Here is a 13,547-nt window from a genome sequence, read left to right as displayed (position 1 = left end):
GTAGCTTTTCGGTGGCTTCAGGGGCCACCTCGACCTGGTGTCGTTTTTATTGAGCTGTGAACGCTCAACATTTGATTTGACCGATACTCAGTGTTCCTCTCACCTGTGAGTGGCGGCCCGCGCCTTCTGCCGCCGGCTTACCACTGTGCCCAAAATGGCATTTTCGGCGGTAAAAAGGCTAATGCTAATGTGACATGCAGGTTTGTGAGCACGCTCTACCTAACGAGTTGCATACAGCGTATCTCATACATGGAAACTCACCAGCCATGATCCTTCCTTACATCGAACCCTCACACATGGAAGGTTACCAGCGGTGAGCCTACTCCACATTCAAGCGCCAATCACACAGTCCAGAACACTATATGGATAGAGAACAAAATTACCTGAAGAACCAAGCTCACGAGTGAATGAATGCCACGGATCCGGCCTGCTGCGTTATGGCAGGCGCGGCGCATCGGTCCGCACTGCCTTCATCTCCTGCCGCAATGTCGAGACCTCCGCTCGGCTCAAAATGAGCTCCGATGGATGACAGAGCATTCGATCAAGATCTCTCAGCAAGTTGGACTGAAGACCCATCGTCATCTTCTAGAATCCTACGTCAGCCGTCGCGCACAAGGAGAGCCACTTCAATACATTCTGGAGAGTCAATTCTTCGGCGCCCTTGAGATTAGATGTCGGCCTGGCGTGCTGATTCCTCGTGAGGAGACTGCCGCATCTGTCACGCATCTCGTGAAGATTTTGAGCATCGAACAAGATCGTTCATCGGCCCTGCGCGTGCTCGACCTTTGCACTGGAACCGGTTGTATTCCTCTCCTGTTCCACCATGAGTTCTACGCCGAGCGACCGAGAACGAACACCGCGCTCGAAATCGTTGGCATCGATGTCTCTGGAGTAGCCTTGAGTATAGCTAGGGAAAATTTGATCCATCGTATTGCCGACCAAAGCAATGTTGGCGATGACTCCGTAGCACGCAGGCGTTCTTTGCAAAGGATTGGCTTCGTGCAGGCGGACGTGCTGAATACTACAGCGAACGGGGCTACTTCTGACCCACCCCCGATCCTGGAAGCATTAGAGAGGTTGCAGCTTGATGATGGTCGAGACGACTTTGACATACTGATCGCCAATCCTCCGTATATATCCCCGCAGGAGTTTCAACGCACAACTTCTCGATCGGTGAGGATGTTTGAGCCTCCGCTAGCGCTGGTTCCGTCCTCGCTGCCTACAATGAGTGACGTGGAAATTGGAGATCGCTTCTATCCGAGACTGCTGGAACTGGCTTTGCAGGTTGGCGTCAAGATCGTTCTATTCGAAGTCGCAGACATGGCGCAGGCACAGCGAGTCGCTTCCTTGATGACCAAGCAGGGCATCTGGGATGAAATTGAAATCTGGCGAGATGAGCCTGGTGAAGGTTCACTTCTCGATGAAAACGCTCGACTGGGAGATACAGACGTGAAAGTGCGCGGATCGGGAAATGGGAGATCCGTCTTCGCAAGACGTCAGCGTTCACCTAGCACACCAGGATCTGTCACTGTTCACGAGCAGTAATTGTATGTCCAACAGCATGAAAGCAAAGTCACCAGCAGAGAAACAATTCGCAATATGAGATTCGTGTGCTCCATGACCTTGCGACCTTCCCGATCGGTGAGAATACTAACATTGCCTTGTGAGCTGTCTTGACACACAGTAGACCGGTCAAATGATCACTTTCTATCACCTGTTTGAAAGCTCATTCGACCTAAGTTGGGTCCGAACGTGACAAGTTCCTTCCGTTTGTGTGACATGGGTCTATCGGCTATAGAATTAAGTTCGAGGAGGCCTGTGATCTGGAGTCTTAGGTGACAAAGATCACGCAGTCCTTATCACAAACATGAGCGTTGTCATCTAGTCACCTACCCGGGAGAAGATCAAGGCGAGTTTTGCCTCGGTGGAAAGAGAATTATCTACTATGAGCGTAGTGCACGTGTTGGTCATGCGGTTTTGCAGGAGGAATTCTGATGATCACAGAAGAATCTTTGATTTGATGCGATTGTCGTAAACATCCGCATTCAAGGCATTGTTTTGTTGTATCCGAACATGGAGACGGATCTTGCCGACCCCATCACAAGCAGAGTAACCTCACAGACACTTCCCGATGGCGTGGCAGATCGCCAAGAGTAAGTCCATCTTACATTGTGTGAAGGATTTCATAGCTGTTTTACACCAGAAGCACCATCGTATGTACTACAGCACATCCTTGCGCACAAAGGAAAAATTTCGCTTTCGAGATCTAGGGATACAGACAATTCTCAATTAGGCCTTCCTTCCCTTTGGCACTTCAATTCTGTACAGTGGGGGCGCCAAAAATCAGAAAGTCGGACCTCAGCCACATTGTTCACCACTTCATCCGATTGATGAAATCTACGATGACTTCTCAAGGTCGGCCAAGATCTTCTCACCCTTCGCACGGGCCTCGGCGAAGTTGCCGACCATGTAGAAAGCACCCTCAGGCAGGTCATCACCCTCACCGTTCATGATAGACTTGAAAGAGGCGATGGTGTCCTTGAGCTCGACCAACTTGCCCTCAATACCGGTGAAGACAGTGGCGACGGCGAAAGGCTGGCTGAGGAAACGCTGGAGCTTACGGGCACGCTCGACAGTGAGCTTGTCCTGCTCGCTGAGTTCGTCCATTCCCAAAATGGCGATGATGTCCTGGAGGGACTTGTACTCCTGAAGCATCTGCTGCACGCGGGAAGCGGTGTTGTAGTGGTCCTGACCAATGACACGGGGATCCAACATACGGCTCTTGCTGTCCAGAGGGTCGACGGCGGGGTAAATACCCAACTCTGAGATACCTCGGGAAAGCACAGTGGTGGCGTCCAAGTGAGCAAAGGTGGTGGCGGGGGCGGGATCGGTCAAATCGTCAGCGGGCACGTAGACGGCCTGGACGGATGTGATAGAGCCCTTGCGAGTGGTAGTGATACGCTCCTGCATCTGACCCATGTCCACGGCTAGGGTGGGCTGGTAACCGACGGCAGATGGGATACGACCAAGAAGAGCGGACACTTCGGAACCGGCCTGGGTGAATCGGAAAATGTTGTCGATGAAGAGAAGCACGTCCTGACCCTGGTCACGGAACTCTTCGCAGATGGCCTTTGAAAGTCAGAAATGAGAGTAGAAATTGGGTCTGAAGAATACACTTACCAATCCAGTCAAGGCGACACGAGCACGGGCTCCCCTGTGATGAAAGTCAGCATGTTTTCCCAAATAGCAAGGCAATGTTGGATCACGGGGATAGCAAGGTGAGGCTCAACAGAGAAGTGATGCAGGATCGTGAGGTGAGGTTAAACAGCGAAGTGATGGAGGATCGCGAGGTGAGGCAAGGTAGCGGGGTGAGGCAAAACAGCAAGGTGATGCATCCAACCCGGAGAAGTGAAGTTCACCACGGCGCGGACACAAGTTCCTCCGCCCGAGTCACCGCATCACAACTCCAGGATTTTGGTACATCCACCCAGAACTTTCCCCAGGAAAAAAGGTTGTGTAGAAGTGGTTTTTTTGAAACGAACGCAGCCATGGATTGCAAAGGAAAATTGGGGAGAAATACGGAGGTTCATTCATTTGCTGGGGGTCAATTGTTAGCATATGGTAATAACTTTGAGAGGTGTTTGCGGCTTACTCCAAAGACCAAGGAGACCTTTGACTCTCCGTCAAGCTGGATGACACCGGTCTCCTGCATTTCGTGGTAAAGATCGTTTCCTTCACGGGTACGCTCACCGACACCGGTGAAGACAGAGTAACCACCGTGAGCTTTGGCGATGTTGTTCTGTAGGACAGGTCAATCTTGGGCACCAATTCAGGCCAGATCAATAATACGTACGATGAGCTCCTGGATGAACACAGTCTTGCCGACACCAGCACCACCGAAAAGACCAATCTTACCACCACGGGCGTAAGGCGCGAGGAGGTCGACGACCTTGATACCAGTGACCAAGACCTCGGCGGAGGTGGACTGCTCGGTGAATGGTGGAGGATCGGCGTGAATGGATCGCTTCTGGGTGTGCTCGACCGGGCCACGGTTATCAATGGGGTCACCAGTGACGTTCAGGATACGACCGAGCGTGCCCTTTCCAACGGGAACCAGGATGGGGTTACCGGTGTCGACAGCTTTGGCACCACGAACGAGACCCTCGGTACCGTCCATAGCAATGCATCGCACGACGTTCTCTCCCAAATGTTGCTAAAGTTTCTGGTCAGCATCCAACCTCGGCATGTATTGCATCAACCCAACTCTTCGAGACGTACGGCGACCTCGAGCACTAGCTTGTTGCCCTGGTTGTCGGTGGTGAGGGCATTGAGAATCGGAGGAAGTGAGTCGCCATCGAACTTGACTGATGAAATTGTTAGCTCGGCAAATCCTTCGAGGCTTCGGTGTAGGCGTGAGAGGCGATACCATCGACGACAGCGCCAATGACTGTATGAATGCGTCCAGTTTGGCCAGTCTCGGTGGAAGCGAAGCGCTGAGAGATAGCCGGGACGAAGGTCTTTGGCTGGAAGGCGCGCTGGCAAGCAGGCTTGCGCAGGGCAGAGGCGCGCAGCGACCGGGCGATGCCGCTGTAGCTCAGTCAGTACGTTTTTGATGCCAATTGCGACACAGAGATCCAATGAACTATTGATGGAGATGGAACATACTTCTTCAGCATCGTGGAGGTGATGATGATGGAGGTTGATGGGGTGAGTTTTCGTCGAGAGCTGGTGAGCTGCAGTGCTGTTTGGAAGAAGTCGGGAGAGAAGGGAGGAGCTTAGCGCACGGGCCGACTGCCAAGGCCCATGGCCCGAGTTTTTTGAGGAACGTGCTCTTCAATGGGTCACGGCGAAATGTGTTCTCAATGGAGCCTGGGAGCTGTCGTTGTCTATCTACCTAGGTAGGTAGGGTGTTTACTATGGTCAGTATTTGTTGTCACTATTGATGAAACTGATCGCTGTCTGTATGGGGAGCCTCGGACTATATACGAAGCACCATCGATGCACTGTTGGGTAACGAATGTAGCCCTCCTGTATTGGTATATTTACCGTAGCTCTTTAATGGCCTGTCATTATATTAGATGGTAAGCCTCACTGGAAGCACTAGTATACGGGCAGTACGTTTAATATTATCGAAAGTTTCCATATGCGAGGCAAGATGTAAGAAACTCAACATCGTGTTTCCAAACTGGAATCCTTGCCATATGCCGCAAACAATTTTGATCCAATTGACGTGATGACTAAATACCGTACAGTACATGCTACCAAAGTTCCTGGGTCCCGCACTGCCTCTCTGCGGACTGGTATAACACATACGTCGCCTGCGAGTATCATCAACGGTTTGTCCGCCAGGATTGTTCACCTGTGGAAGATACCTACTAGATACCTACTAGGTAGGTAGGTATGGATGTAAGTAAGAAAGAACATTGGAATGGGGTTATTCGAGTAGCCGAAGCCGAGGAACAACCCTAATAAAGCCGCTGAACACCTGGGCAGCACCTGGGCACCCGAGCCTGCACCTGCACAGCTCCCAAAAAGCTGGCTCATCTCTATGACATTGCATCGGGCCAGAGGGTTCGGTCAAACAGCTGGAGGACGAACTACTTCATGCATTTACTGATGCACATCGCCTAGGTGAAGTACATGAAGTTGCCTTCGAACTCGTCCTGAGCTCATACCGTGGTGACTAATCAGTGGAGCTCATTGAGTGATGAGTCATCAATTCGCTGTTCACCCTGGATCGTTGCACGCCTTTCGGACTTCTCGCTTTTAGCTCGTTCAAGATTGCTATCCATGGATTGTTCGGACAGCGTCTGAATGTACCTATCCCTGGCAGACATCCATGGATCCGTCAAATCGGACAGGGCACTTTTGGTACAGTCTTTGCTGGATCATTTAGTTAGTTGAAAGACTAGTTAGTTAGTTGACAGGTGTCGCACCGGACACAGTACCAAACGACTCGATGGCGAAGTCACGAGTTCGATGGCACTGGTTCAAAAAAGATTCAAAGAACCTGTATTTGAACGTTATGCACAACCTCAAGATCTTCCTACACCAGTGTAAGTGCAATGATATCAATAGCCATCAACCGGACCTTCCCATAAACCTTCCGCGAGGCTCTGGCTATCTGCCATCTCATCCTCTCTCAACAAATCCATCTTCTCGAGCTCGCGGGTGAAAAAATCCATCCCTTCGTCTTGGACGTTGTTCGTTGCGCACATGGCGTCCGGGAAATTGCGTAAATTCCACCAATGCGTGATAGTCCGCAAGCTCTGTTCAAGCGGGAGGGCGTCCTCGACGGTGCCATCCACGTCACCAACATATGCGCCGCCCATGCCGCCTCCACCCCCTGTGAGCCAGTCGTCGCGGAGATCTGCTGGGACGGACAACCAGACCGCAGTGATGACTTTCATGTTGCTCTGCCGCCACTTGCGTCCACAAAAGGGGACCTGCGATTTGTAGAGCTTCAAGGTATAGTATCGAACAAGCTGTACTGGAATCTTCAGCGTCTTTCTGAGGAATTGAGTCTTGTGACTGCCTACGAGGGTCAAGGCACGATGTGTCTTGCGGTGAGTGATCTTTTGCAGGATGCGCAGATAATTGATTGTACTGAAGATGTTGCGATATGAGTATGACTTGATCGGCTTCAGGGGCATCGGAGTCGTTTGATAACCCAACTCATCAACTTCGGGTAGGTGGGAGAAGTCATCAGGTCGTAGAGACAACTCGTTGCTCGAATCGTCGCGCTTACGTTTGATCGGAGGCGGCGCTGCTTCATCTTCAGACTCCTCGTTTAGTGATGCCATCGCTGGAGCCAAAGTCGATTCCGGTGCGCCTTGCCGTGAATTCTTTTGGCAGTAGTAGAAAAAGCTACGATCCTCGCGATCTTGTTTGATATGACACGCCCGACCAATGTCCTGTGATTGCCACACTCGCACGATAAGTGGTACAAAGTTCGCATCCAAGAGAAGCTGCGTCATGTACTCGTATTGTAGTACATGGGAAAGCCTGAACCATTTCAACAGCAGCAAGATGATAGCCCCTAACGCCTTCGCTAAGATTTCCTGGGATCGTTGTTTGTTGGCTTCGTCGACAGCATTCTCGATGCTATCCGCGGAGAAGTTGACGCTGTTTTCCATTGTTCGATGACCATTCATGTCATTCAGCTGGATGCTCGACGGAAAGCCATTGTGGCCACTCTTTGTGACGAGTTCTGTAACGTTCTGAAGAATGACCTTCAACATCACAACGACCAGGCTCTGCAAATGTGGAAGGCAGTCTTTGTAGTAAGCGTTGACCTTGGCAATAACTTCTTGGGCCTCGGGCGGGACTTTCTGACCAGCGTATGCTGGTCCTCCCTTTCGCAGCTCTTCGCGAGCATCAACGTCGATGAAGGCACTGGGATCACCGTTGGTTTCCCAGCCTCGGTCTTCCTTCATAAAGTCATCTCGGGCATCCCACATTTGTTGCATGCCACGTGTGGCACGCATGCGCTGCGCAAACAATTCTGCGCCCTCTAAGATACTTGATGGTACGTCGGAGCCCTCCCATCGACGGCCCACAAGCGTGTCCTGCAGCTCAGTGCTTCCTTTTCCTCCGAGGTCATTACTGCTGGCATCGAGAGGAGGATAGAGGAATGGAAATAGTTGATTCGTCTGATAGTTTTGCTTCTTGCCAGCCTTGCCAGGACCGCCAGGCGATGGAGGAGGTGAGGGGGCTGGCGTGGCAATGTGCATCGGCTGATGCATGATTGAATCGCTGCCAATATTGGGAGCCCCAGTGATGGCTGCATCTGACCGCGAAACACTTGGACGGCGATGGCTCAGCGGCGGTAAAATGCTATTGTGCTCGGGCTCCAGAGGAAAGAGTGGTAATGGTGGCTGATAGGCAGGATATTTGGAACTAATTTCCTGTCGAAACAGGTGATAGTCAAGTGGGGAGGCAGTGATGATGGGCGCGCCACGAACATCTTTGTCCACCTCCTGCTTTTGGAGAGACTTCTTCAGCTGCTCGATGTCAGCAATGCCACCAAAACATACCAGAATTGCTTTCCACGCCAGCAGCAACATCTTGGTCAAGGGTATGGGTGCATTTTCATCCCATCGCATCCTGGCGACGATCTGCGTCAGATATGAGAGAATATTTGGGTCCAGCGCAACGACGTCTTGCTTCAAAGCGCGAGCATTAGTCGTAGTCCTGGCCACCTCAACGAAGAGATACATCAGTGTCAAAGCGCACCAAAGCTCGATGGTGGTGTCGCCTCTTTGAGCCTGTCCCTCATCCCGTAAGCTTGGCTCTACGGCACTATTCGCAAAATCATCCTCGCAGATCCGTCTCAGCGTGTCGTAGATATTGCTCAACCCGTCACAAGCATGGAGCGTGTCAACCATGGCAACGATCCATTGGATCTGTAAGCTTGAACGGCCATACTCTTCCAGACGAGATCCGCCAAAGCCACTATCGTTGAAAAGATCTTCCAGGGCACATCCTTCGTTGCGTCCTGCCGTCTCTTCCCAGACCCCAAGGCCTAGATATGTGAGTATCATGAGCGCATTCGCGACATCCTGCTCCTGCGATGGGTCGTTCAAGACTTGGATCCACCTCTTGGTGAAAGCTCTGCGTGCATCCTCCGTAACATTCAACCAATCCTGCTTTCCATGTTCGGAAGCACGCCATTCTTGATCAAAGACTGCTTTACATTGATACAGTCTCTTCTCCTCTTCCTCGCTATAGCTAAACCACTCTTCCAATTCGCATGGTAGCGATTGTGCGTCGCGGTAATCAAAGTCGTAAACGTCCCGAAGTTCGACGACCTGTTGCCTCTGGGGTTCCACCGCAGCAGGAAAAGAGTTTCGAATTCGCTTCAAATCAGCCAAAGTCAAGCTGTCCGGTGGATCCTGCGAGTATTCGTTCATGTCACTGTTGGTTTGGACGGGAGGTGCTGGTGGGGGCTGCTGAGGCGGCGGCACAGAGGTTTCTCGTTGCACTGATGGTCTCGACTGCACGCCGAATCTTGATGGGTTTGGAGCCGGGTCTGCCGGGTCCAAACCGCCGAATCTTGCTGACTCTTGAACATTATCCGATTGCAATTCCGATTGCGATGCTTCGGTTATTGTACTGCCCGGATCTTCATCGCTTCCCAATGGCCTCAACGTCGGACTGGACATTCCGGCAGCAGGAAGAGCAGGATTCTCGACCTCGTCCATGTCTGGCGAATTCACCACTCCACGAGCGAAGGTTGTGGCAGCGAAAAGCCAACGACTTGGGCGATATGATCGCGCAAAGTTCTCTTCGCTATGGGAATGACATCTTTGTACAATATATGTAACACCTATGATCTACAGTACATCAGACGTCGTCGCGTGCACAACCATTAATGCAAACGTTCGCTGCGGCAGCGACGCGCTGTTCCCCAGGGTCTACCTGGGTGCCTCCACTAACGCGCACAGCGTATAGGCTGCACGCAGCTGATGCTTGTGTCGGCGCCCAGGTTCAATCCAACCCAAGCTACGGGACAGAAAGACGGCACATGGAGTTGCGATTACAGTCTACGGTATGGACGAAATGCCTCCGAAGCGTCTAAGCGTGAGGCAAGTTTCAAGTCTCTGAGCATAGAACATGCTGTACACGGTTTAACCCATGTAGGTCCATGATTCAGTACAGCACTCCAGCACTCTGTCGAAGTGATGGCAATTACACGCCTGTCGCGAGATGGCTCTGCTGAATCATACCTCACCAGAAGGTCCCGCTACTTTTCGAGTGGACGGAGATCACCAGTATGTGGACGTGCATGCTAATGGCCTATGTGTCTTTCTACTGTGGAGAAGCATGGCAAGATTCAACACCAACAGATCACTGTTTTGCGCTCGAGGAGTCACTTGGTCGAGGTGATCTGCTCTCACCAGGTGGCCTTGTTCATCCCTGCAAGTGGGCATTTGGTAAAATGTTCTTCCTCGTCGGATTACCTTCCCCTCGGCAGTTGCTGTGCTCGCGTGGAACCGCTACTTACGTTTCCAAGATGTTTTAAAAATTGGGTACATTCGTCATGAACAGAATCTAGGTAAAGCCGTCTAGACACATGGGAGCCGTTTCAACAACGATGACACCGGATGTGATAGTATATGCGCATCTGACAGGCTACTCCGTGTCAAGCGGTTTACATATAGGAGAGTGTGTACTGTGTAGACATGTACTCTAGACGTGACCACTAGGGCTGGTGTTGAAGACTGAATGTAGAAAGAACCCTAGCCCACCTTCATGTGGGTGAGTTGGCCCATTGGTGTTGGAGTTCACGCCATGGGCTGGAGATCCCGCCTGCCCGCCTGAACTTTTTGCCAGAGCGCCAATCCCATCACCTGTGTGGATGATGCGCCAATGGGGCTAAGCTCTTCATCTTAAATTGCCCTTTAGCGTAACCGCCAGACACACAAATGCCTCGTCACTTCACAGCACTCTCCTGTGCTGTCGTAGTCCAAATCTCCAAATTTCTCCTCATCACTAGATAGGCCACTAAAAGGGATCGCCCCTTCTTGAGTGCAAACTTGCTGCATCATGCCGCACATCCAGAGCGACACGTAGCTGCCCAGGTGCTTTCCGTCACAGGTCTCATGGTTGTTTCTCCCTTGCTGCTGCGTGCAACCCTCCCCAAATTGGAGCTGGGAGGGCTCATCTTCGAAACATTTCCGACTGACGACAAGGTCTGTCCTAAGATCGACATGATGGGCCAATAATGGGCAAAGATGATGGATTCTCACGTTGAGAATACGTCTCTCGGACTGTACGCGAAGACATGGGACTTGAGATACAATTGCGAGTTCTCTTCGTACTCACTCCGCAGACTGAGATAAGCCCCATTTCGTCTCCTCATCGACAGGAATGTTATAGAGGACGACGCGTCAAGAACTCGCTTGTAAGAGGTAAGAAACTGTAAAGTAAGGCGAGATGGTTCCATCTGCTCGACCCCCTTCTTCACCTTGTCCATTTCTACCATTAGAAATGTTCCCTTGCAAGGCGAGAAGTGTGCAGTTCTCCCATTCAAAAGCTGAAGCAGGAAACGGGGTTAACTCCAGTCCGCAGAGTGGTACTGTAGAGTTGTGATAGAGACTGGCTCAAACTGCTGCGTGATCGGCAGACACGTAGGTGGCCCAGGTGGTCACTTTGTACAGCGTGGTGGAAAGACAAGCGCAAGCGCTCCCATCATCATTTCCCCCCATGCCCCAACTCTAAAGTTGCCATCCCTCTTTAGTGCGGCGCCCTCTCGCACCGTCTTCCGCTCTCCTTCCCATTCCCTTCTTCGTTTCAGCGACTCGACCATTTCCATTTGGACCATCTCTGCATTTCTGGCTCAACCACGAGCGTTCTTTCCTTGTTCCACGGTGCGCGCGCGACCGCAGCTTCCACATTCATTCAGTCTGGCTTCATTACTCTTACGCTCTTTTCTTGTTTTACTGGTTGCAGCATCAGGTCTGCCTTTCGCACTCTAGGTAGGTACCTAACGTTACCCATACTGGAGCGCGCGATTTCGCCTGGGCACACAGAGGCGACACTCGCGCCAGCAAAGCAGAGCAGAGTAGAGCAGAGCGACGTCACGCAAGAAGAGACATTGGATGAATGGTCTCTCGGGATCCAAACTCTGGTATCCACGACTGCTCGCCCGGCGGCTCACTCTGCTGCTGACCTGATTGCCACGAGTTCACCGATCAGTGCTGACGAGAGATGACTACTGTAGTAATCCTCACATTCCTTATCGAGGCTTGAAACTCGTCGCACATCTTTCGGAACCCGACGCACTGCAAACAGCTCACGCTTGCACTATCTCAATCACTTCCATTAAACAACAATAATTGAACGCGCATTCCAGTCGATACATCATGCTCGATCTCACTATGAACCTCTTCGGCCGAGACGCCGAGGCGTCCTCACAATCTCCGCAGTCCACGGTCAATCCGACAATCGTCATACTGCTCGTTGTCTTGTTGTCCTTGCTGGTCGTTGGACTTTTCCTCGTCGCCGCTTTGATGTACTTGCGATACCGTCGCAGAATGCTCAAGCAATCGATCTTGCCCGAGTACAATGAGAAACGTCTCTCGGAAAGCTCGTCCTCATCGAGTCCTCGTCGCGTTCGCGCGAGACAATTGGAGCCTGTCCACGTCTATGCGGAAAAGCAGGACCTCATGGCCAACTCCAGCAGCCCGCCCGATAGCCCTCTCCCAGAGATCCGCATCACTTTCCCGGAGGAGGTCGACGAAACCGGCAAGAGGAAATCAGGTCGGGTCGTCGTGGTTCACATGGGAGATTCTGCTATCGGAATGGAACCCGTGGTCGATGTCTTGCCTGCCTATCAGAAATCCGAAGGCGATCGTTTCCATTCCATCGACCTTGAGCGCGTCGGTGGCTTGATAGAAAAGGCCAAAAACTCGCCCAAGAAGGAGTATCATTAGCCGGTTTGCGCGGCAACAATTAAACATGCGAAAGCCGGTTATGACGACCCACGACTCTTCTACCTCTCCACATCCGAGAGAACTACCAACAACCTCACGGACCATCTACCTTCGCCAACACTCATTCCACAATCTTTATTTCATCCACTTTTGCTTCATTGGACTAGCATGCGTATGGCGAGAACACGAAAAGGCTCACCGGGACCCGCGAAGATACTGTTTAATGTCTTACTGCTGGCGCTGAGACTTGCTTCAGAATGGTTCTCCTCCAAGAAAGATACCCTTGGAGTATCCACGATCTACGTGTAAATATTCTTCTTTGCCCTCAATAACCGCTCATGCGTTGGTGCCATAGGCCATCAGAATGAAAACCATACATCATATTTTCTGTCCCCTCTTCGGATGCTGTTAAGGGTGGTAGTCTCGACAAAGACCTCTAATGAATAAGCGCAATGCGAGATTGTCCAACTTGTGAAAATCGTATTCGGGGAAATCACGGACAGTGGCTACGATAAGTGTAGGACTATAGCGACCAAATCTTCACCTGGATAAACATATTCATAAGTGATATTAATCATCCCTCACCATTGTGAAGGATTCTAAGCCCTTGTTGTTTGACACACCCGCAAGGGAGAAAGTAAGACCACACCTGTATGATCATCCTACTTTCGACACCGATATTCGTCTTTGGTCAACCCATAATCTTATTGAAAGAAACCGCGTGTATCTATTACAGGAATTATTTCAAGGGAGCTTAACAAAGGCACGAGCGACCAATTCGATGGTTCTAAGGTTCCAAGGTTATTATCAATCCCACGGTCCATCTCAGTCCTCAGAATGCCCACGTCCAGGTACGCAGCACGGAACGCTTCGTCCATGTGCTATCGCCTGGCGCATCCATATCACGAGTCTCTCGGTAGGTGGTATAATTATTCTATATGTGGCCGGAGTTTATATCGTGGCAAAGGTGTGATATACAATACCAGATCGTTACACGTTGCGGAGAAAATCGTTGTTGAGCCACGTGTATGCGGCCTGCCCTGGCGGCTGGTGGAGACGCCAGATGAATGATGCAGGTGATGCTTCAACCAATGCATGTGTCAAAACGCT

General features: G+C 51.3%; 4 protein-coding genes across 4 annotated transcripts; 2 read left to right on the top strand and 2 right to left on the bottom strand.

Moving 5' to 3' along the window:
- Nucleotides 1-339: 339 nt before the first annotated feature.
- On the top strand, nucleotides 340-1,764 carry K489DRAFT_375499 (S-adenosyl-L-methionine-dependent methyltransferase). The gene has a single exon (XM_033603699.1). The coding sequence runs from the start codon at nucleotides 412-414 to the stop codon at nucleotides 1,543-1,545; it is 1,134 nt and encodes a 377-aa protein (XP_033464441.1). The 5' UTR covers nucleotides 340-411; the 3' UTR covers nucleotides 1,546-1,764.
- A 235-nt stretch (nucleotides 1,765-1,999) lies between these two features.
- Nucleotides 2,000-4,888, bottom strand: K489DRAFT_391903 (ATP synthase F1, beta subunit). The gene is made up of 8 exons (XM_033606715.1): nucleotides 4,666-4,888; nucleotides 4,427-4,587; nucleotides 4,279-4,364; nucleotides 3,854-4,213; nucleotides 3,653-3,799; nucleotides 3,581-3,597; nucleotides 3,181-3,214; nucleotides 2,000-3,129 (listed from the first exon to the last, which is right to left on the bottom strand). Exons 1-8 carry the CDS (start codon nucleotides 4,674-4,676, stop codon nucleotides 2,398-2,400), a joined length of 1,548 nt encoding a protein of 515 aa, XP_033464440.1. The 5' UTR covers nucleotides 4,677-4,888; the 3' UTR covers nucleotides 2,000-2,397.
- Nucleotides 4,889-5,585: 697 nt separating this feature from the next.
- On the bottom strand, nucleotides 5,586-9,331 carry K489DRAFT_375496 (putative HAM-2, hyphal anastomosis-2 protein). Its single transcript, XM_033603698.1, has one exon. It carries the CDS (start codon nucleotides 9,201-9,203, stop codon nucleotides 6,072-6,074), a length of 3,132 nt encoding a protein of 1,043 aa, XP_033464439.1. The 5' UTR covers nucleotides 9,204-9,331; the 3' UTR covers nucleotides 5,586-6,071.
- Nucleotides 9,332-11,867: 2,536 nt separating this feature from the next.
- On the top strand, nucleotides 11,868-12,437 carry K489DRAFT_406102 (uncharacterized protein; the record flags this gene model as incomplete). Its single annotated transcript, XM_033607220.1, has 1 exon — nucleotides 11,868-12,437. One exon carries the CDS (start codon nucleotides 11,868-11,870, stop codon nucleotides 12,435-12,437), a length of 570 nt encoding a protein of 189 aa, XP_033464438.1.
- Nucleotides 12,438-13,547: the final 1,110 nt, after the last annotated feature.

The sequence above is a fragment of the Dissoconium aciculare genome (genome assembly GCF_010015565.1).
Source record: "Dissoconium aciculare CBS 342.82 unplaced genomic scaffold K489scaffold_1, whole genome shotgun sequence".
Lineage (NCBI taxonomy): Eukaryota > Fungi > Ascomycota > Dothideomycetes > Mycosphaerellales > Dissoconiaceae > Dissoconium > Dissoconium aciculare.
Note: the sequence above shows the minus strand (reverse complement) of the source record. Positions and strands in the feature narration are given on the sequence as shown.

Excerpts from the sequence above, each read along its gene's own strand:
- K489DRAFT_391903 (XM_033606715.1), bottom strand. Across the intron at positions 4,365-4,426 it reads CATTGGCGCTGTCGTCGATG|TCAAGTTCGATGGCGACTCA; the intron begins GTATCGCCTCTC and ends CAATTTCATCAG. Across the intron at positions 3,130-3,180 it reads GTGTCGCCTTGACTGGATTG|GCCATCTGCGAAGAGTTCCG; the intron begins GTAAGTGTATTC and ends TGACTTTCAAAG.
- K489DRAFT_375496 (XM_033603698.1), bottom strand. The coding sequence starts at position 9,203 with ATGGACGAGGTCGAGAATCCTGCTCTTCCTGCTGCCGGAATGTCCAGT.
- K489DRAFT_375499 (XM_033603699.1), top strand. The coding sequence starts at position 412 with ATGCCACGGATCCGGCCTGCTGCGTTATGGCAGGCGCGGCGCATCGGT.